Source organism: Scheffersomyces stipitis, chromosome 2 (genome assembly GCF_000209165.1).
Source record: "Scheffersomyces stipitis CBS 6054 chromosome 2, complete sequence".
In the NCBI taxonomy this organism is placed as follows: domain Eukaryota; kingdom Fungi; phylum Ascomycota; class Pichiomycetes; order Serinales; family Debaryomycetaceae; genus Scheffersomyces; species Scheffersomyces stipitis.
In genome coordinates this window covers 668,905-688,843 of record NC_009042.1, presented here as the reverse complement: position 1 = coordinate 688,843, position 19,939 = coordinate 668,905, and the positions used below count along the sequence as shown (strand labels likewise).

Below are 19,939 nucleotides of genomic sequence, written 5' to 3'. Positions count from 1 at the left end.
GGTTTGGCCTATGTATGCATTTGTCTTGTCTATATTTGGGATATCTTAATCTATATATATCCATGTCTAGCTTTATCACTATATCTCTATATTCTACTCTACCTCAGAATACTCTATTGGCTTGTCGCTATCTTCGTCAAACACAGAGTCAAAGTACTTAAAGTACGTCCCCACCGCTATCACGATCCCAAGAATGGATCCGAGGAGCACATCTCTAAAGTGATGTCTGTAGTCCTGGGTTCTGCTCAAAGCTATATAACTGGCCAACACAAGAGGAGTACAACAGAGCAACGGAGCCCACAACTGCTTCTTTCCATGCAAAACTTTGTATTGGCCTAAAAGCCACAATGTCAAGTATAGTAAACCGGCGAAAGCCATTGACGAATGGCCAGAAGGAGTGGATTTCATTCCGTCTAACAAATACATTTCACCCAAAGGGGCCGTACAGACTTCTATTCCTACAAGTTTGTTCTTGGGTGTCCCGTATTTGGCACCACAACGCTCCAAGAAATCGGGACGTGGATTACCTATCCAACACTTCAAAATATCTGTCAAAACAGCAGCCAAACAGGTGCTGAACCAGATGCCTAGCGAAGTTACCTGGATTAGATGAAGCTTATCAAAGCGAGATGAAATCAGCCTATTGAGCGCAACAGCTGCTAAAACAATTGCAGTTGGTAAAAATATCGACAACACATACAATTGGTTATCTGTCACTCTCTCAACTTTGGCAAAAGGGTGAGAGATCGAAGGATCAGATAAAGAGAACTGTCTTATGAAAGGATGAGCTCTTTCTGTAACCAAAAAAAAGGTAATGACAAGTCCCAATACCGTAAGCCAGTCAGGTATGAACCTCTTGAATCGATTGCTAGCAATATATTCACCCATTATATTTTAAATGTATTGGATAAATCAGAGTTACTTGGAAAACTGAAAGATCTGGGAATAAACGTATGAAAACCGAGAAAGCGTAGCGTAGGCTATACAATCTCTTAAATTCGAGCAACTTCGCTTCTGAAAAAGAGTAATGGCTATTGACTAGAATAATAGACCAAATCGAGGTTTCAAATTGTTCCACCTATTGTGAGTTGCTTTAAAGTCTGTGAATCAAAAAGATCAAACACGTTGAGCTGGAATTTTTCACTCACGATAACAACCAGAGGGAATTATCTGCAGGCGAACACGTTAACTATGCGAGTTCCCTATATGAACAAGATTCCAATACCGAAATATAAAGAACACTTGACTGATAATCGCTTTCAAAAGATTCAGATCAAGTCTCTAAATCTGAAAGATTGAACTTGACAGGTACAGTGTAACGGTGCAAAAAATACTTATCTCATATGGTTAGTTTTGTGCGTCAAGATGGCAATCTTGCATCATTTTGCACCCATTTTTATTCGATGCACTAACAGAGATTTTATAAGAGTAAACCAATAACAAGAACAATTGAAACCTACAGATTCAGATCTTGCTTTTGTATGGACTCAAATGAAACTTGCAAATACTTTGAAGATAGAAAATTGTTATTTATTCTACTATCGCAGGACTCTAAAACGAGCAGCGAACCAGCGATCACAACCGGTCTGCTAGTTCAGGTACTTATCTAAGCCTTTCTCAAGTTGCCTGACAGATAACTCCACAGTTATAGAATCAAAGCTAGTTCAGTTCAATTCCATTGAACAGCATTGCTTATTCAATTTAATTGAAAAACATTTCTCCTCCAGCAGCAGTAGTCTCCCTTTCTCTCAAAGTCGGGACACACTTGATGCTAAGACCATGGCCATTTCAGCTCACCTTTTAGGAGTAGAATTCCGGGTTTCGTATTTAAGTTCTTACCTACTTCCGATAAATAGCAAGAATGATGAAGATCTAGGATACTTCTGTACGAGAAGATATTCGTCATCCTAGAGTTAATGCTTTCATGCTCCAGTAATGGGTACAAATGGCAAATGGGTGCAAATTTGCTTGTGCGAATTGAGTGCAAAATAACGGTTACAATGGACTGTAATTCATTTTTGATATACAATTACAAACAAAGAATATAATAGTTTACAGGATGAAACAATGATACACTAATCTGAATTTTCGTATATTCCTTTCACATGGAGTAATTTATTCTATTCCTTAAGGGTATCCATCTATGCTGTCTGGTGGATTCTGAGCTTCAAAATAGTCGCACCAGACAGTTCTCTTTTGTACAGAGGGCATACAGAAATTTGTTGCTCCAACTTCATACCTGATTATTAATTCTAAATTTCTCTACAAATCTTCCTTCTACAGTAAGAAGAGTTCGTCAACAGATTCTACATCGATAACTTATACAATCTGATTCTTCTCATGTCAGAAGCACACGTCCCCGTAAAAAGAGTGGTCTCACCCGCAGACCTTGAAAAGTGGATCGATTCGGATACCTACAACAATCTTCTCCAGTTTGTCATTGACCTCCAGGACCTGGTCACCGGTCTTACCAACGACAGTGAAGTGGAAATTTCAGAAACAACGAAAAAGCTCGTTTCAGTGCTTGAAACAGTTGATGGTTATATTGACAAACATCCAGTTGTCGTGGAGAAGGACATTTCACGATTTGGAAAAATCGAATTCAGGGACTTTTACGATGAGGTCAGCATAGAATCCAAGAATTTCTTAAAATCATTGATCTACCCTGATACACCATCTTCGTCAGCTTCAAATGGTAGTTCACCGTATGATTCGTTGATTTCTGAAGTTTCAGTCTACTTCAATGAATCCTGGGGAAACAGAACTCGTATAGATTACGGCTCTGGCCACGAGTTGAATTTCATATGTTTCCTCTTGTGTCTTGAAAAGATTGGAAAGTTGCAAAAATCAGACTTCGCTGCTGTAATTCTCAAAGTTTTCACCAAATACATGGCTGTAATGCGAAGAATACAGAAAATCTACTGGTTGGAACCAGCTGGATCTCACGGGGTATGGGGATTGGACGATTACCATTTCCTTCCATTTCTCTTCGGCTCTTCACAGCTTGCCACTCATCCATTCATGAAGCCCAAGCTGATTCACAACGTGGAACTCGTAGAAATGTACCATTCTAAGTATATGTACTTTGAATGTATCAACTTCATCAATAGTATCAAAACTTTACCAAAGAATCAGGATGACAGGTTGAGCATTAGATGGCACTCGCCAATGCTCGACGACATCCTGCTGGCTAAGTCATGGCAGAAGATCAAGGAAGGAATGATCAAGATGTACAAGGTGGAGGTTCTAGGCAAACTTCCCATTATTCAGCATTTCATGTTTGGAACATTAATAGTATGTCCTGATGGAATAGAGGAGCACCACGAACATGAAGAAGACGACTGTGGCCATGTTCACACACAGGAAGCCGTAAACACATGGGGTGACTGCTGTGGAATCAAGATACCGAGTGCCATTGCTGCTTCCGAAAGCTTGAAGCTTCAGGAAATGCAACATCAACACCATAAGCCAGTACCATTTGATTAAGCATATATAATTAATGAAAAGACTTATAAGATATGTATGAAAGCATTTATGTACTAACAAGAGAAGATAGTAGAAATATAATTCTAGAAAAGTAATTGAAAAGTGAATGTATATCTACAGATTTACGTAATGCTTTTGAAAATACAAAAAGCTGTTCTCAAGGAAGAACAAGGCTTGCCAGCTGGAACTCAGTGAAGTAATAAGCTCATTCACACCAGAAAGTCATGAACTTTTATTTAAAAACTATATGGTCTAATGTACATAAATTCACTAATAGTTGTACTACTCATTGAATCCAATGTTCGTAGAAATCAACATGTTTCTGGGAAATCCTCCTGGAAAAGGTAACAATACCTTGATTTTACCTTTGGCATCGTCAAACTTGGATACATGGACATAGCCAAGAATGCTTGTGTTCAACAACTCTCTGCCCAGCTTGTGCGTCAGAGGCAACTGAGTGATGGCAAGAATGGAGTTGTCTAAGTTAGACGAACTGGGTTCTGACAAGAGGGTATAGTATTTGTTCAACTCATCTTCTGCCTTATCCTTGTCGTCGCCTTCGTCTTCAGCAACAGTGTATGAATCACCAGCTGGTAGAAAAGAAAGAGCTGAGTTAACATCCAGAGAAAGTACGCATTTGTAGATAGTATGATCGTTAACATCGATGTCAGTTTTGAAGGGCGACAACCTTGTTTTGTAATTTCCGTTAAAATACTCCTTGATGGACTCTTCTTGGGTTCTACGTATGAACGCTTCATCTACTTCTACCAAACCTTCGCTCTTGGGCACTTTTACAATCTGCAAAGCTGACTTATGTTTGAAGCGTTTCTTTAAGTCGATCATGAGCCGTTCATTTCCCAAAACAACAATGAGGTTTACCTCGAAGTCTGAAACGATATTTTCAATCACCGTGAAGTCTTTGATGCCCAATGCAGGTGTGTCGATGATAACGCCTCCGTTTCTACAGGCTATATCTTCTTCAAGACGCGAGAGTACGGTGACTCCAAGCTTCGAAACCTGGTACTTGTACAAGTCTAAGTTTTCATTCACATCTACAAAGCCGTAGTTCTTTACTATGGGCTGTTTGGGATTGTGGAATAATGATCCAGACGTTGTCGTGAACCCCCAACCGTTAGCCAGTTCCACATCTAGACTATCGCTGATAGGCGTTGCCGTCAATGATCCGGGCAACGAGAAAACGCCATCCCGAGGATTCAAGTTTACTAGCACCGGCGTACTGTCCAGTTTTATAGCATATGCACTCAACAACTTCGCCAATGACGTCTTGCCTGAATTGCCGTTCCCTACGATTAACACCCGCGGGCCCAGCTGTAATTCTGTCGGATTCAATATGTTGTTATCTGAAACCTGCTGTCGCATGGCTTCGACAACTAAGTGCAAATTTATATAGTTGGCCATTACAGAGTCATTAGAGAGATACTCTACAATTTCTTCACTTTCATTCGACATCACCGTTTTGTTTTTAAAAGTTTCGTAAACTAACTTCGCACCCCCACTTATGGGAGCATACACCATTGTCTTCGTTCCAGATATCTGTAGCTCAACATTTATTGGTAATTCCGTGCCAAAAATCTCTGCTACTCCTTCAGTTACTTTGAACTTGAGAATTGTCTTATGCGGTACTTCAATTCGCCATTCTGAACCCTCAGGTATGGCGACTTCAACCAAACCCTTGGAGCCGGTTTCGCTGTACACTTGTGCCTCTGCGCCAAAGCCCGGAATCGACATTGTTAAACTTTCTGTTTGAATTGGTGTAGAAAGAATTGAATGTTACTTGACTATTGTAGAAGCTTTACGATCAATTTGTTTCTGATATTGGTGTGCGCGAACCAGATTCATTAAAGGTCTACAGTAGTAAGAACAGTGGTAAAAGCTAAGATATCGGGTAGATATGGGCCAGGAATTCTACATGGTAAGTAGTCCATGTCCTCTTCAGCATTTTCAGGAAATTCTATATATTTGTGAACTTTACTGGAAGAGACACATTGATTTCTTTAATTTTCTTGCACTTAGAATAGTAGAACATCGTCATAAGACAAATAAAGACCATCAGGTCTACATATTTCTAAGAAATTAGAGGACAATTCCAGTACATCTGCACCAATTCAAATCCACCTCTTTGGCCTTCCATATCATATCATTCCCTCTCTGTATATCTTCAATTATCCGTATGGCATCTCTTATCAGGTCCATCTTCTCTTTATGCAGGAGAAATTTTCACTTTCTCTCTATTTGTCATACTAGCCCAATCATTTTACAGACGTCATTCTATTCAATAGAGACTAAAAGATGTCTCCCGGTATAGGTGATGACGACGAAGAGTATCTAAAGAGATTTGTAACCGAATTTCTTCCGGAATTGCCTGACCATGTGGTCTGGAGTATAGTCAATATGCTTCCCCCAGAATACATATTCGATTTCCTACTATATCTTCCAGATTCTGCCATTAGGGATGTTTTGAAAGACCAACTTTACAACAAGCAGCTCCATCTCTTACTACTACCTCGAACGAGTAGTTATAGGAAGGAGCTAGTTACAGTTTCGCCATATGTTAAGCTAATGGGGTACTTTGAGATTACCCAATTTCTTCGAGATAACGAAGATTTGAACCCAGCAAAGCTTGTATTGGATGGGTGTGGAGATGTTCCTTCTTTGAAGAGTATAATGGAAACCAATCGAGAACGACTAACTACAAAAGTCGGCGATTTAGTGGTATTGGCAGACAATGACGTTACTACTGCTGATGTCAACTTCTTCCTTTCTTTCCCCAATTTGAAAAGGCTCCAGATTCACCAATTGCAAACTAAAGAGAGGAACCTCGTACGAATAAATGAGAATCTTAAAAAGCACAAAAATCTAGATACAATTATCTTCCTCGGACATAACTATAGAGATTGGACGGGTGTAGAATTTCCAAGAAGTCTCAGTCATTTGGATTTGTCGTGGTACGACTTTACAAAACCAGAAACCATTCAACTTCCTCCAGGACTCAAGGAATTGTATCTCAACAAGGCCGGTGTTAATCTGTTAAACATCTCGAAAATATCATTTCCTGAGAATTTGCACACTTTGATGCTTACCTATAACGATATTGAAAGTGTTGACTTGTCAGATTTCCCTAGAAACCTCAATACTCTAGATCTTTCCTATAACCGAATTCTGGATGTATATGATCGCAAAGGTACTGGCTGGCCGTCACAATTGAAGTCGTTATTGCTCACACAATGTGGAATAGACGATGCCATATTCCAACAAATGGCAAGCTTAAAATGGCCCCAGGACTTGAAGAACATGGTACTCACCAATAATCCCATCACTTCATTTAGTAATTTGGATTTCCCACCCAATCTTGAATTGCTTGACCTTTCTTTGACCAGGTTAGGGTCGTTGTACGATACTAGGAACTCTCCTCATAAGGGTCCTTATTTCATATTTCCAGAATCATTGAAGATCCTCAGAATGTTCGAGCTTTCGCTTCGTGTCAACGAGGAATATCGAGGCTTGAGAATGAAATTACCATCTAGTTTAGAGCAGCTTGATTTGACAGAGTGTTTTCTTAGTCATCTTGAAATCTTTGAGTTTCCCAGATCCTTACAAGTCCTAAGGATGTCTGGAAACAAGATCAGTGATTTGAAGTCTTACAATAATGAAGACGTCAATTGGTCTCAGTTGGTGAATTTGAAACGATTGGAAATGGACTTCAACAGGATCGGCGATCTTTCCGATTGGTATCCTCCTCCTAATTTGGAGGTTTTGAATCTCACACAGAATCCTCTCCGAATGATCCACTCAAAATTTCCATTATTCAGTACACCTCCCGTTCTGTTGAAAGAGTTGAATTTATCGTTCTGTTCTATCGAAGATATAGATGAGAAGATTACACTACCTCCATTCTTGAAGATTTTCGATCTACATGACAATTTTCTTCAGGATACATTCACCATTCCGTCAGCAATCTGTGAACACAAGCATTTGAAGCGATTGGACTTAAGCCGGAATGGTATAACTAAGTTAAGTTACGGAAGCAAGGGTTCTTCAAAGTTGAAGACATTAGATCTTTCAGAGAATATGATACGATCTTCACGAACGGAATTGGAAGACTTCTACAGTGCCATGGCTACAGGATTGGGAGTAGTGGTTAGAAACAAACGATTCAAGATTAACAGCATACATAATTTTTAATACAGCTCATACAATCACGACGTTGCAATACTTTTTTGTTAAAATCGTAAAGCATTTTGGTTTTCACCCACCACGCCCTTTTGGTGTCTTGAGAATTAGTAAAGTTATCGAGATTCTTGAAACTCTTCTTAATGAATTTGTAGTTCAGATTCTCCCAAAGTTTTAAGAGCACATGGCTGCAACCCGTATGGTTTCTACAATTCGGAAAGATGGGCAAAAATCCCGATGGAATCCCAGTTATCACATGCCATAGGCTTGCTGAATAAGGGCTAGTTGCAGCCATTTGGAGATGAATCCCAATATGGAAGGTGTCGGCAGCAGCTGGTAGGTAAAGCAACAATGTCGGACTGAAAGTTCACTAGCAAGACAGGGAAATGTCGCGACGACGTTTTATTGTCTGAGCGAAAAAAGTATTTTATTGGTGTCGGTGTCTGGGTCGGAGTGAAAGATCCCACCTGAACTGAAATTCATATAGGGGTAGTCTAGGGAGATTTCCATATTAAAGTTTGTATTCATCAGTTCTAGACGTTTCGACTACAAGACAATAAGCCCTACAACTTTCTCCGGATAAGCTTGCCTCGAACCGGCTAATACAGACAGAGGAACCTCGGAACCGGCGAGCGACATTTTCATGGCACTAAAAATGTGAATGTCGATTCGGGAGGTGCGGCGGTGTGTCGCACATAATATACACTATGTATGTTGCGCAAACTACAACCAGTTGTCACTATCGAACTCATATTTTTCTAAGAATCGAGGTTGAGTTGACAAAGCCGAAGATTCTCAAATCCGAGCATTCCTCCAGAGCCTGTCAAAGCCAGCGAATGTATAATTACATTGTTGGCGGGAAAGTTTCCTGTTTCTTCGAATTTCTTTTGGTGGGGCCAGTCTACCGAAGGGCTACAAATTCAGACAGATCTGGAAAGACACAGTGCCAACCCGTACGACATTGTAGCTGGCAAATGCAGTGCTGCGACATGCACAAACTGAGTCGGGCACATGCACAACGGATACACTCGCACGAAAGTGAATCCAGTTATTGTCCCTAACCAGCACCTGAGATTTCATTGCCCAACACTACATAAAGTAGGAAGACATAGCAGAAAGACAGGCGGAAGAACACTATTCTCACTGCTGAGTATCGGGAAAAAAACGACCGTAGGCCGATAATTTCATCGGCACCGGTGGGAGATTGCAGATAATGGGCGACTTTTGTCTGACAGAAACTGCACAGGATATGCAGATCGACATAATATCACATCTAGATAAAGAGGATACAGAGAAGCAGACAATATAGAGTAGGTAACAGCGATTGGACAGGAAACAATAGAATGCTATCCTGTGACTGTTGGGTAATTCTTTATTGATACAATTGAATATTCCCTGAACCCCTACTCCACTACACAATTCAAATCGCTTTTTACTCTATCCAGATATTGCTATTTTGTACGGTCTATTGTGGTAGACTATTATTCTGTGCAAATCTGTACTATTCTGCAACATGCGCTCTATTATATAATTAAAATAATTATTATTGTTATTAGAAATCCACATTTGGCATATTGAATGCCTGCGTTTTCAATATGGAAACAGAATCCGAGCTCGACACCTGTCCACACCTTTTGGGTATCAGGATCAATGTCGCATTTCGACAAAGTCGCATTTTTTATGCCGACAGTACACCAAACACCAGCACTAAGCTCCATCGCACTCAACCTGCCCGCGACATGGGCGCGACATTTCTCCCACCTGGAAAAAAGCCAAACGACAACATTTCAGAGGATTTTCAACATTACCGCCATTTCGTTGTTTCCAGAAGCACCAGTTCCTCCGTCAGAAAAGTCGTCCAGACATCTGCCTACACGTCTGACGGTACATACCCCCACGGCGCCGCGCCCCCCACAACGACTTCACGCGGCTGCTCCTCCAAACACCCCAGCCGCACTATTCCAAACCGCCAGACTTCCCACACGAACCATCAGTAATTGCAAGAAGTAATTTGGTTGTGACACACAACTTTTACAGTATACGAACGACGCTGTAGAGATAGTACGAAAGTGAAACTAGATAGTATTTTCTGATAGAATTGAAGTGAAGCAATCATAGTTTCAAGCAGATTTCAAAGTTCATAAAGCATTCAGGTTGAGTCAGATTCAAATTTCAATTAAGATCTCATAATTTTGATTAAGGAAAAATTCTGAAGTCAAGTTGAGATTGAAAGTGAAAAAGATAATCGTAAGGAAACAGAAGAAATAAATCAAAATACGGAACAAGCAACAATACAACATATATGCACAGTTAGTATTTTATTCATTAGCCGTTTCATCATCTATTCGTTCTCATATCTTTGGTCATAATCGTTATCAATTTAGACATATCCCATCGTTATATCACCTACAGGTACATTGTCAGTTTTATAACCACACCATTCTGATTCTCACTATCATTTACATTTAGTACATTTAACACACATTTCTATCATCAGTTCTCCCACAGCCATGGACAAATTGTTATCATCGTTATTGTGCTGTTCGGTCGACTCCAAAGACGACGCTGACGACAAAATCCACAACCAGAGCCAGAAGAGTAGAACATCTACTGGTGCTGTAAAATCAGCCTCTAATGGAACGTCCCCTGGCAGCTCCAACAAGAATATCTCCACGCCTCCTAGACGGAACAGCGTTTCTAAAGATCCTGTGCTTGCGACGGCCGCTGGGAATGGCAAGATTGCCGTAGCTGCCGCAACAACACCAACAGCGGCGACAGGGAAGCAAAAAAAGCTGGCCCCTCTTGCAAAGAAGGACTTGTTGGATGACGACAACTCTGTCAATGAAACCGACACCATCACCAACACCAACGACGAGTCGAACAACAACACGCCGTCATCGAATGCACATCACGACGACTCAGTCCCACCATTAACAGCCGCACAAGAAGCCCAAACGCTTGCTCAAGTAACTGCGACATCTGCCAACAATCTCAACTCTGCTGAGTCCGAAGAAGACGATAACCACGACGATGAAATCTACGAGGAAGACATGGAGGATGATGAGGAATCTTTTTTGGACTTGACAAAGCTCCAGGAAGGCCAAGCATTTAATCCGGAGACGGGGTTTCTCTTGGGTCACAAAGACAAGAAGTTTGGCAACAAGAAGTGTCTTATTCTCGATTTGGATGAGACACTTGTTCATTCATCCTTCAAATACTTGAGAACAGCGGACTTCGTAATTCCAGTAGAGATCGACAATCAAGTTCATCATGTTTACGTGATAAAAAGACCAGGTGTAGATGAGTTCTTGAAAAAAGTAGGGCAGTGGTTTGAAGTCGTAGTCTTTACAGCTTCGGTGCTGAAATATGGAGATCCTTTACTTGACAAATTGGATTTCCACAAAGCTGTACATCATCGTTTATTCCGTGACTCCTGTTACAACTACCAGGGAAATTTCATCAAGAATTTGTCGCAGATTGGAAGACCTTTGAGCGACTCGATTATTATTGATAACTCGCCAGCTTCCTACATCTTCCATCCACAGCACTCCATTCCTATCTCCAGTTGGTTCAGCGATACCCACGACAACGAGTTGATAGATTTGTTACCGTTCTTGGAGGATATCTCAAAGGCTAATGTCGACGACGTCGGCTTGGTTCTAGACATCACATTATAGAGAAGAGAATGATTATAATTGCATGATTATACTCCGTCTTTAAATTAACAAGACCATTCTCTTGTTTGCAGGATTAGTATATCATTATAGTCTGCTCTTCAACAGGACTACTATGTCTTTGTTTTTACGCAAGACTAGTATAGCAGTATATTCTTTCCCTACAGCAGTATAATACCTTTATACTCTGTTTCACAAGACTGGTATACCTTTATACTCTTGATTACAGCACTTATATCTAGTCTCGTTTCTAACTAGACTAGCACTACTCTTGTTCGCATAAGCAGGACTTATGTACCGTTGTCACCTTTGCACGTATGGTCGTTTACGACACTTGTACCTGGGCTGTCGAGAATCATCAATCCCACGCTTATAGAGTCAAAAGATTCGCGGTTCACATTAATAGAAGATAGACAGCCCATCATTGTAATTCTATATTTTAATACATAATACTTGCAAGAAAGTACTCAGTAGTCGCTGAGACTGTTGGAGTTGTACAAGTCCTTTCACAATTTTAATATATATTCTTAACCAATTACAAAGATAGCAGATAGTACGATAGTGTTCTACCCAATACACTTAAACAACAGATTTTATTGAACTTACTTGTTCAAAGATTGTAGGTGATGCGGTTCTCCTTGTAAATTTTTCGCACCCATTTAGAAAGCTCTGTCGAGAAATTCATACATCCCACGAAATAACTGAGAGCTCGTAAATGAAGATTCCAAATGTAGATCCGAAATATTAGGAATATGATATTGAACAATTCAATAGTTTTGTGGACAGCACTATTGGTGTAATTATGTTGTCATTGTTTTATTGCTAGGAATAATTTATCGCCATAGTTAAGCTCCATACATAAAATCGAGAAATATTCAGTGCGAAAAATGCGATGAGATATAAATTTATTTGTTCATCTATAATTTTCATTCAACACCAAAACTCTCCAGATACACTTTAACCACTGCAGGCCGGATGAAGATCAAGACCATTAAACGTTCGTCCGAGACGTATGTTCCGGTTAGAAACACTCAGGAATCTGCGCTTCCGCGGAACTTAAACCCTGCTCTCCATCCTTTTGAAAGGGCCAGAGAATATACCAAAGCCTTAACTGCTACCAAGATGGAACGGATGTTTGCTCAGCCATTTGTAGGGCAGCTAGGAGACGGGCACAGAGATGGGGTTTATTGTATAGCTAAGAACTTCTCGACTACAAACCAAGTAGCTTCTGGATCAGGCGATGGTGTTATCAAATACTGGAACATGACTTCAAGACAAGAGTCAGTCAGCTTCAGAGCCCACTACGGGATGGTCGGTGGCCTTTGTGTGACACCAAAGCAACAGCACATGTTATCTTGCGGTGACGACAAGACGATCAAGTTGTGGTCAGTGAAAAGTGACGAATTTGAAACTGGATTTGGAGACGAAGAGGTGTACAGCAACAAAAGCATGGGTTTGGTCAAGACATTTTTGGGCGAGCATGCCTTCAAAGGCTTGGACCACCACCGTGATGACGATCTTTTTGTTACAGGCGGTGCCACCATCCAGTTGTGGGACATGCACCGTTCAAAGTACATCTCAGACTTGCTGTGGGGAGCAGACAATATCACCACAGTCAAGTTCAACCAAACCGAAACCAGCATTATCGCTTCAGCTGGCTCTGACAACTCGATTGTTTTATACGATGTCAGAACCAACTCCCCTATACAGAAAGTTGTGACTTCCCTTAGAACTAATGCCATAGCCTGGAATCCCATGGAAGCGTTTAACTTTGCATCAGCCTGTGAAGACCACAATGGGTATCTCTGGGATATGCGTAAATTGGACAGGTCTCTCAATGTGTACAAGGATCATGTAGCAGCCGTTATGGACATCGATTTCTCACCCACGGGTGAGGAAGTCGTTACTGGATCTTACGACAAGACGATAAGAATCTTCCGTGCCAGAGAGGGCCATTCCCGTGATATCTACCATACTAAGAGAATGCAGAGAGTGTTTTGCACCAAGTTCACTACTGACGCCAGATACATTTTGAGTGGTTCTGACGACACCAATATACGTTTGTGGCGTGCTAATGCTGCTGACAGATCGAACATCAAATCGTCCAGACAGAGGGCCAAGTTGGAATACGACGCTGCCTTGAAGGAAAGATACAAGCATATGCCAGAAATCAAGAGAATATCAAGACACCGTCATGTGCCCAAGACCATCAAAAAGGCTGGAGAAATCAAACGTGTTGAGATTGACAGCTTGAAGAAGAGAGAAGACAATGAGAGAAGACACAGCAAGCCAGGTTCCAAACCTTTCAAGTCAGAGAGAGAAAAGCATATCAGGGGAACAGCAATCAAAGAAGATTAGACCCCTACAGACCTCAAGGGCCATGTACATTAGTAATAGCATAAATAATGAAAAGCGACATCATAGAAGCATGGTAGTTAATATCTGTAGAGAGTAATTTCTACGCTATAATCGCACTGTAGTGAACACCCACCACAGATGGAGAAGAATGGGGTAGCTCAAGCAGAGAGCCGGAGTTATGAGATCACATTACAAGTTCTGAAGCCCCACTATTGTTTTATTGGCGAGATGACACATTCAGATCATTTAGGGCATTGCGACGACTGAACGAGTTAGTGTTAATAATCCGTAAGTCCTCAGTAGCCTACAGATTCTAGCCGTGGAGTTTCGTGGATCGAAGCGATCTGGAGGAGTTAGAGGTTGATAAGAGAATATGTACAGTCCTGGAAGCAGTTTCGTTCCACTAGTAACGATTCCTTCTCTATGGATCTCGTTTGAGAAAAGCTAAAATACAATTTTGATTAAAGCAAACGGTATTCTCTGTGAGATAAATATCATGATTCGGCTTCTGGATTAAAAAGTTTCAGCGTCTTCGTGTCTTACGAATAGATTCTGTGGATACGGCCACAGAGATCTAATTGGGTGTCTAAAGCCTTCTGGATGAGACATTCTAAAATATCCTGTCTTCTGCCAGAGGAAACGTCTCACGTGATGAGTCGATGAGCAAATGAGAAGGTGTACAATTAAAAGTAATTAGTATGGCCTAACTGGAAGGAGGCTATAAAGAGGGCACGAGCTGGAAAGACGAATATTAGCGACGAGGAGAATTTTCGAGAGCATACTTAGTTCTATGTTCTATGGCTGGACAGCAGAGTTGGCATGTCTATGAGAATATGGCAGCCTCGTAAAGCTAGAGAGCCAAGTCAATTGTGGTGTCAGAGAGCGAGGCGAGCTAGCGAGAGATTAGGGAGGAGTGTATTTAGCGAGCGTAGTGGCACGACGGCTTATAGCGAGACTCTCAGTCTCGGTAGATTCGGTAAAGAAAAGGATGATCAAATGAGCGCCAGATGTGACAGGGGGCCTACGGGCGAGATGTGGATGTAGAGTGTAGAGGGAGACTGGTGTGTGTTTAGTTGTAGTAGTGATTAGTCAGTGATATTACTGACAGATTAGAGATAGCCTCAGGCTGTCGCTAAACCGTAGTGGGAAGTTTTCCGGAGCCAAGAATACCGGATAGCGAGACTTAGCGAGAAACAAACAAACAGCGCGTTATCTCAGAAGCTGTCTCGGGAGTGAGAAATAGTAGTTGGTGTAAAAGCAATAATAGAAGCGTGATTTGCAGGCCAATTGCCCCGAGATATACCTGAATCCCTCTATCGCTATTGGTGGACGTAATTGTTGTAGACACCCCTGACATGTCCAGAACCGCCCAGTTGCCGTAGGGGCATAATTAGTGGTGTGCTCTCGCTAGGTGAGAGTCAGATGGTGGTTTTTCGGGCACTCGCAACAGTTAGTGCTTCCACTTTCGTTGCGGCGCCGGTAGTAAAATTGTCGCTATTGGCATTAAATCTCCTCATAAGTCTCGCTATTTGTTGCAGTTCGTACCAAAACTGTGCCGATATCCGGCGACTATTTTCGAAGTCTCCTTCGATATTCTCTCACTATTCAGAAATGTCACGACAATCTCTCAGTATTCTTCACCGCTCCTCACCACTCCATCTTGTCCTCTCGCTATTTTCTCTCTATTTTCTCTCTATTTTCTCGCTATTCCCCTCTGTACCGATCCCCCCATTTCAATATCCGCGTGTGTTCTTCCGTCATCAACTTTTTCTCGCTAAAGTCGCACCGCCAGATATTTGCCAGTGACTTGTGACTTTTGTCCTTCTACCTGCTCTGATTGGAATCACTTGACTTGCAGAAATTCCAAATCTATACAAATTTAATTTTCATTCCAACAAATTGTTTATTGCTATCAATTTGCACTTTGTCTCCACTCCATCCGCCTTCCATTGCCAAGGTTGCACCTGACGTTCGAAAAACGACCTAGCTGCTGCCCTAGTGCTTTTCAGCCGTTTCTGGTAGCCAATAGGAGCTGAGAGTCAAATTGACAACTAACTCATTGAAAGTTCGAAGTCACAAGAGATATCCACCAGAGAAACATCTTTTATACTGGTATTGGTTATTCGAAAGAGAGACTTCATAATAACTTACTGACACTGGCTCTATAGTTAGCCATCAACTCATACAGTAGCTTTACTTTAGAATACCACACTATAGTTTACTATAGCGTTCCCATTATAGCTTGTCATCCTTACTAATTTCCCTGTTGTTTGTCGTTTATCTGACCATACCATTATCATTATTGTTAGCTATTGTCACATCAATAGTGATTCATTTCCTACAATTGTCACCTCAACACATAGTAATCATTCAATTGTTGGTTGTTTGATTCGAACTTCATAATCTACCCAGTATCATTCAAGTGTGGTTCTAGTATCGCTTAGAACACTCTTATCAATTCGTATCATAGTATCATTTGTCAGTATCAACTACAATACTGCTATCCATTAGTTTCTTCCACTATTTATTAGTATCATCTACCTCATTTACGTCATCTAATATCTATAGTCTACTTCCATCATGCCTGACAAACACAAACTCAAGCTCTTCCGCAAGGCTGAAGACGACTTGACACCTTCAACCTCCAACCACTCCTCTGTTGGAAGTAGAAAGTTTCTTGGTTTCCACATTGGAAGACACGAGTCTGGTGAGTCCCTCACTTCACCAACTCTCACGAACTCTTCAGACCACCAACAGACTCACTACAACAACCCTGGTGTTTCTGCAAGTGTAGGCACTGGTACAACAGCTACGACTATTGTAAGTGCCAGTGGAATCCATTCTCCTTTTGCAGCGGGCTCTGGCTCTGGCTCTGGCTCGCTCGGATCTCAACCAATCGTTTCTCCACAGCCGCAAGTTCATGCCTCATATCTCAACAAACAGGACTCGAATCATACGTTCATGAAATCAAACTCAATGGTTGAATTGAAACGTTTCTTCAAGCCAAGTAAGAAAACAACTTCTAATACTCGTAAGCATGATTACTCTAATCAACTCCACTCACCACCTCCAATGGTTAGTGGTAAGGAAATTATGGGAAATGCTCTCAACAGCGGCCACCCAAGTCGTGAACCCTCTTCTACAAGTTTAGCTACGTTGATTAATCAGACGTCGTCGCAGTTGCTTCATAACGCTTCTCACCACCACTCTTCTGGAAAGGATCCCTTCACAGATGACAACTCGCCGCTTGTGAAAAAGTACGGTAAAATGGGCAAAGAGTTGGGAAGCGGTGCTGGTGGTTCTGTAAGGTTGATCACGAGACCATCTGATTCCAAAACTTTTGCTGTTAAAGAGTTCAGACCCCGTAGAAGTACTGAAACACTTAAGGATTACACCAGAAAGTGTACTGCCGAGTACTGTATCGGTTCTACATTGAAGCATCCCAACATTATCAAGACAATTGACATCATTCACGAGAACAGCAGGTACTTTGAAATCATGGAATATGCTCCAATTGACTTCTTTGCTGTTGTGATGAGTGGAGAAATGTCACGACAAGAGATCAATTGTTGTCTCAAACAGATATTGGAAGGAGTCAGCTATTTGCATAACTTGGGATTGGCCCATCGTGATTTGAAGTTGGACAATTGTGTGATAACCGATGAAGGTATTCTCAAGATTATTGACTTTGGTTCTGCTGTTATATTCAAGTACCCATACGATCAGTATGGCAACAACAAGGATACGATTCATCCTTGTCATGGAATAGTTGGATCTGATCCGTATTTGGCTCCTGAAGTGTTGTTAAGCCCCAACTCGTATAACCCTCAGCCTGTAGATCTCTGGTCAATTGCTATCATTTACTGTTGTATGACTCTTAAGCGTTTCCCTTGGAAGATTCCCAACGCTGAAAAGGACAACAGTTTCAAGCTCTACAATTTACCAGATGACAACTGGCACGACTACTACTTGTCAAATGAATGCCATAAGTTGTTACTTCAACAGAGGAAGTTCAAGAACATGATAGTGAGACTGAATAAGAAGAAGAAGATGTTAGCAGACCAGGAAAGCGGAGAAAATATGGAACAATCTGAATCCGTTTCAGGAGATGCTGGGTCTCGCGTCTTGGAGGCTGAAGAAGCCCAGCCTTCGGACGGAACTCCTGAGGCTGTTGCAGAAGCAATTGTTGTTGATAACGCCATAGGAGACGCAGATTCAGATAAGTTCTCAAACAAAGAATCTCGGAAAGAAAAGAATCTTGATAATGCAGAGGTCTTGACGGAAGAGCAGGTTCAAGAAGTGCTTGCGCAGTTGAAAGAGATAGATGACAAGCTTGAGGAGTATGAAAAGAAAAAGTCAGACATGAAATCAGCATTCGTAGAACAACAGAACAAATTGAAATCTTCTTCAGAAGCTGGCGAAGGTTCCGATGTAGCTTCGGGTCCAGAGAAAGAACTCTCGCCGGGACCAGGCTCGTCGTCACTGGCTACCAAGAAGAAACCACAACACAAGCAGATTCATGGACCATATAGATTGATGAGATTACTTCCCCATGCCTCTCGTCCTATCGTACACAAGATGCTCCAGGTAGACCCAAGAAAGAGAGCAACCTTGGAGGAGATCATGAATGATGAGTGGATCCGCGAGATAAAGTGTTGCACGTTGAAGAAAGTAGCCCGTAGTGCTGATAATGTAGGAGTCAACTTTGACGAAGACGAAGACGACGTTTTAGTCAAAGGAGTTCCTCCACATGACCATACTATTGTGTTGGAAAGCCAGTGATAGTCACAAAAGGTCTGTCATAGTCATGTAGTTTAGTTCTTGGGATTTATTTAGAATATTTATTGTAAGGGTGGAAGAAGTGTAGACACATATGTAGCCATAGTGCAGTTATAGAAATAGCACTGAATTCTACAAATATATAAAGAGAATTAATAGAAATACACCAGGTCTACAGGTTTTTTCTTGTTTTGTTCTCATCTTTCTTTAAGTAGAAGATTCTTTGTACCCCACAAAATGCTGGTTATACTGTTTTAGCGCGCGCTACCAAACGTCGACTTTCAACAGATAAAGGAGTGGAGATTTTTATTTTACAGAACTTCTTCTCTTCAATACAACCTACGGAAAACACCCAATTCTCTCTCTTGTACCATGTCACATCACGGAAAGCCTCCTCCGCCACATTTGAACCCTGCTCGTCTCAAGACAGCTTTGAAAATGGCGATATCCAAGCTGAAGTTCATCCAGGAAAAGAAACTGGCTCTCACCAAGCAACAGCGTAGACAGTTAGCAGACTTGTTGAAGGTTGGAAAGGAACTGAGTGCCACAATTAGAGTGGAGAACATTATCCGGGATGATATTTATATTGAATTGCTTGAGCTTATCGAATTGTATTGTGAATTGCTCTTGGCTAGAATCTCCATCATCTTGGATCCTGCTAGAACTACCTGCGATGCCAGTCTTATAGAAGCTGTACAATCTCTTATCTATGCTGCGCCACATACTGAACTCAACGAGTTGACTTCCATTCGTGAGATATTGGTCTACAAATACGGACCTGATTTCGGACGTGCAGCAAAAGAGAACACCGACAATTTTGTCCCAGCCAAGATCGTCACCAGATGTCAAGTTGAGCCCCCACCAGAGAAGTTGGTCACTTTGTACTTGTGTGAAATAGCGAAAGCATACGAAGCTCCGTATTCGAAGTTGCAGGAATATTTGGACGAACTAGCCGTCGAAGAAAAGGATGATAAAGATGATGATGATAATGATGAAGGAGGTAGTGGTGGAATCAAGGTCCCTAATGAGCCTATAGCCGAAACTACCGATGAACCAGGAATCACAAAGCCAGCTGGTGCCAAACCTGTTTCTGCCGCAAAGAAGCAGCAAAGTGAGTTCGATGATCTCAAGGCTCGTTTTGCTGCCTTGAAAGGCGTAGGTCCATAGTTTTATCTATGGATTGTGGTCTCGAATGCACACAATGAGATGTGTATAGTAAATTTTATAGAAATTTTCACGGCAAAGATATTCTTGTCAATGGCAGCATGTCTTTATTGCTTCGTATCTACGGTTTTGTCAAGACAGTACTGTCCGTCGTCTTTGTCCATGTGTATAAATGTTTCATGGAGACCAACAATGTACAATTACTAAATTTCAAGAAATTCACGTGACCATTCCACTCATTAGTCTTTATTTACATTTTGAATCAACAATATGAATATTCTTTTGTG

At 41.3% G+C, this 19,939-nt stretch overlaps 8 protein-coding genes across 8 annotated transcripts; 6 read left to right on the top strand and 2 right to left on the bottom strand. All coding sequences in view use genetic code 12, as the record gives it.

Annotated features, from left to right (window-relative positions):
* Positions 1–93: 93 nt before the first annotated feature.
* Positions 94–888, bottom strand: DPP2 (diacylglycerol pyrophosphate phosphatase; the record flags this gene model as incomplete). The annotated part of the gene is made up of 1 exon (XM_001382335.1): positions 94–888. The coding sequence occupies one exon, from the start codon at positions 886–888 to the stop codon at positions 94–96; it is 795 nt and encodes a 264-aa protein (XP_001382372.2).
* Positions 889–2,340: 1,452 nt separating this feature from the next.
* PICST_55226 (predicted protein) lies at positions 2,341–3,486 on the top strand (the record flags this gene model as incomplete). The annotated part of the gene is made up of 2 exons (XM_001382859.1): positions 2,341–2,695; positions 2,735–3,486. 2 exons carry the CDS (start codon positions 2,341–2,343, stop codon positions 3,484–3,486), a joined length of 1,107 nt encoding a protein of 368 aa, XP_001382896.2.
* A 282-nt stretch (positions 3,487–3,768) lies between these two features.
* PICST_55332 (predicted protein) lies at positions 3,769–5,166 on the bottom strand (the record flags this gene model as incomplete). The annotated part of the gene is given in 3 exon segments (XM_001382334.1): positions 3,769–3,986; positions 4,074–4,985; positions 5,004–5,166. Coding segments are annotated over 3 exon segments (1,293 nt in total), but the record flags the coding sequence as incomplete, so codon positions are not given.
* Positions 5,167–5,796: 630 nt separating this feature from the next.
* Positions 5,797–7,689, top strand: PICST_29610 (predicted protein; the record flags this gene model as incomplete). The annotated part of the gene is made up of 1 exon (XM_001382858.1): positions 5,797–7,689. The coding sequence occupies one exon, from the start codon at positions 5,797–5,799 to the stop codon at positions 7,687–7,689; it is 1,893 nt and encodes a 630-aa protein (XP_001382895.2).
* A 3,149-nt stretch (positions 7,690–10,838) lies between these two features.
* Positions 10,839–11,811, top strand: PICST_81784 (predicted protein; the record flags this gene model as incomplete). The annotated part of the gene is made up of 1 exon (XM_001382857.1): positions 10,839–11,811. A coding segment is annotated over one exon (516 nt), but the record flags the coding sequence as incomplete, so codon positions are not given.
* Positions 11,812–12,312: 501 nt separating this feature from the next.
* Positions 12,313–13,784, top strand: PICST_82025 (nucleolar snRNP protein). The gene has a single exon (XM_001382856.1). The coding sequence runs from the start codon at positions 12,327–12,329 to the stop codon at positions 13,707–13,709; it is 1,383 nt and encodes a 460-aa protein (XP_001382893.2). The 5' UTR covers positions 12,313–12,326; the 3' UTR covers positions 13,710–13,784.
* Positions 13,785–15,663: 1,879 nt separating this feature from the next.
* HRK1 (Hygromycin Resistance Kinase) lies at positions 15,664–18,564 on the top strand. The gene is made up of 3 exons (XM_001382855.1): positions 15,664–16,485; positions 16,519–17,831; positions 17,877–18,564. The coding sequence occupies exons 1-3, from the start codon at positions 16,290–16,292 to the stop codon at positions 18,489–18,491; spliced, it is 2,124 nt and encodes a 707-aa protein (XP_001382892.2). The 5' UTR covers positions 15,664–16,289; the 3' UTR covers positions 18,492–18,564.
* A 296-nt stretch (positions 18,565–18,860) lies between these two features.
* Positions 18,861–19,655, top strand: PICST_54814 (predicted protein; the record flags this gene model as incomplete). Its single annotated transcript, XM_001382854.1, has 1 exon — positions 18,861–19,655. The coding sequence occupies one exon, from the start codon at positions 18,861–18,863 to the stop codon at positions 19,653–19,655; it is 795 nt and encodes a 264-aa protein (XP_001382891.2).
* Positions 19,656–19,939: the final 284 nt, after the last annotated feature.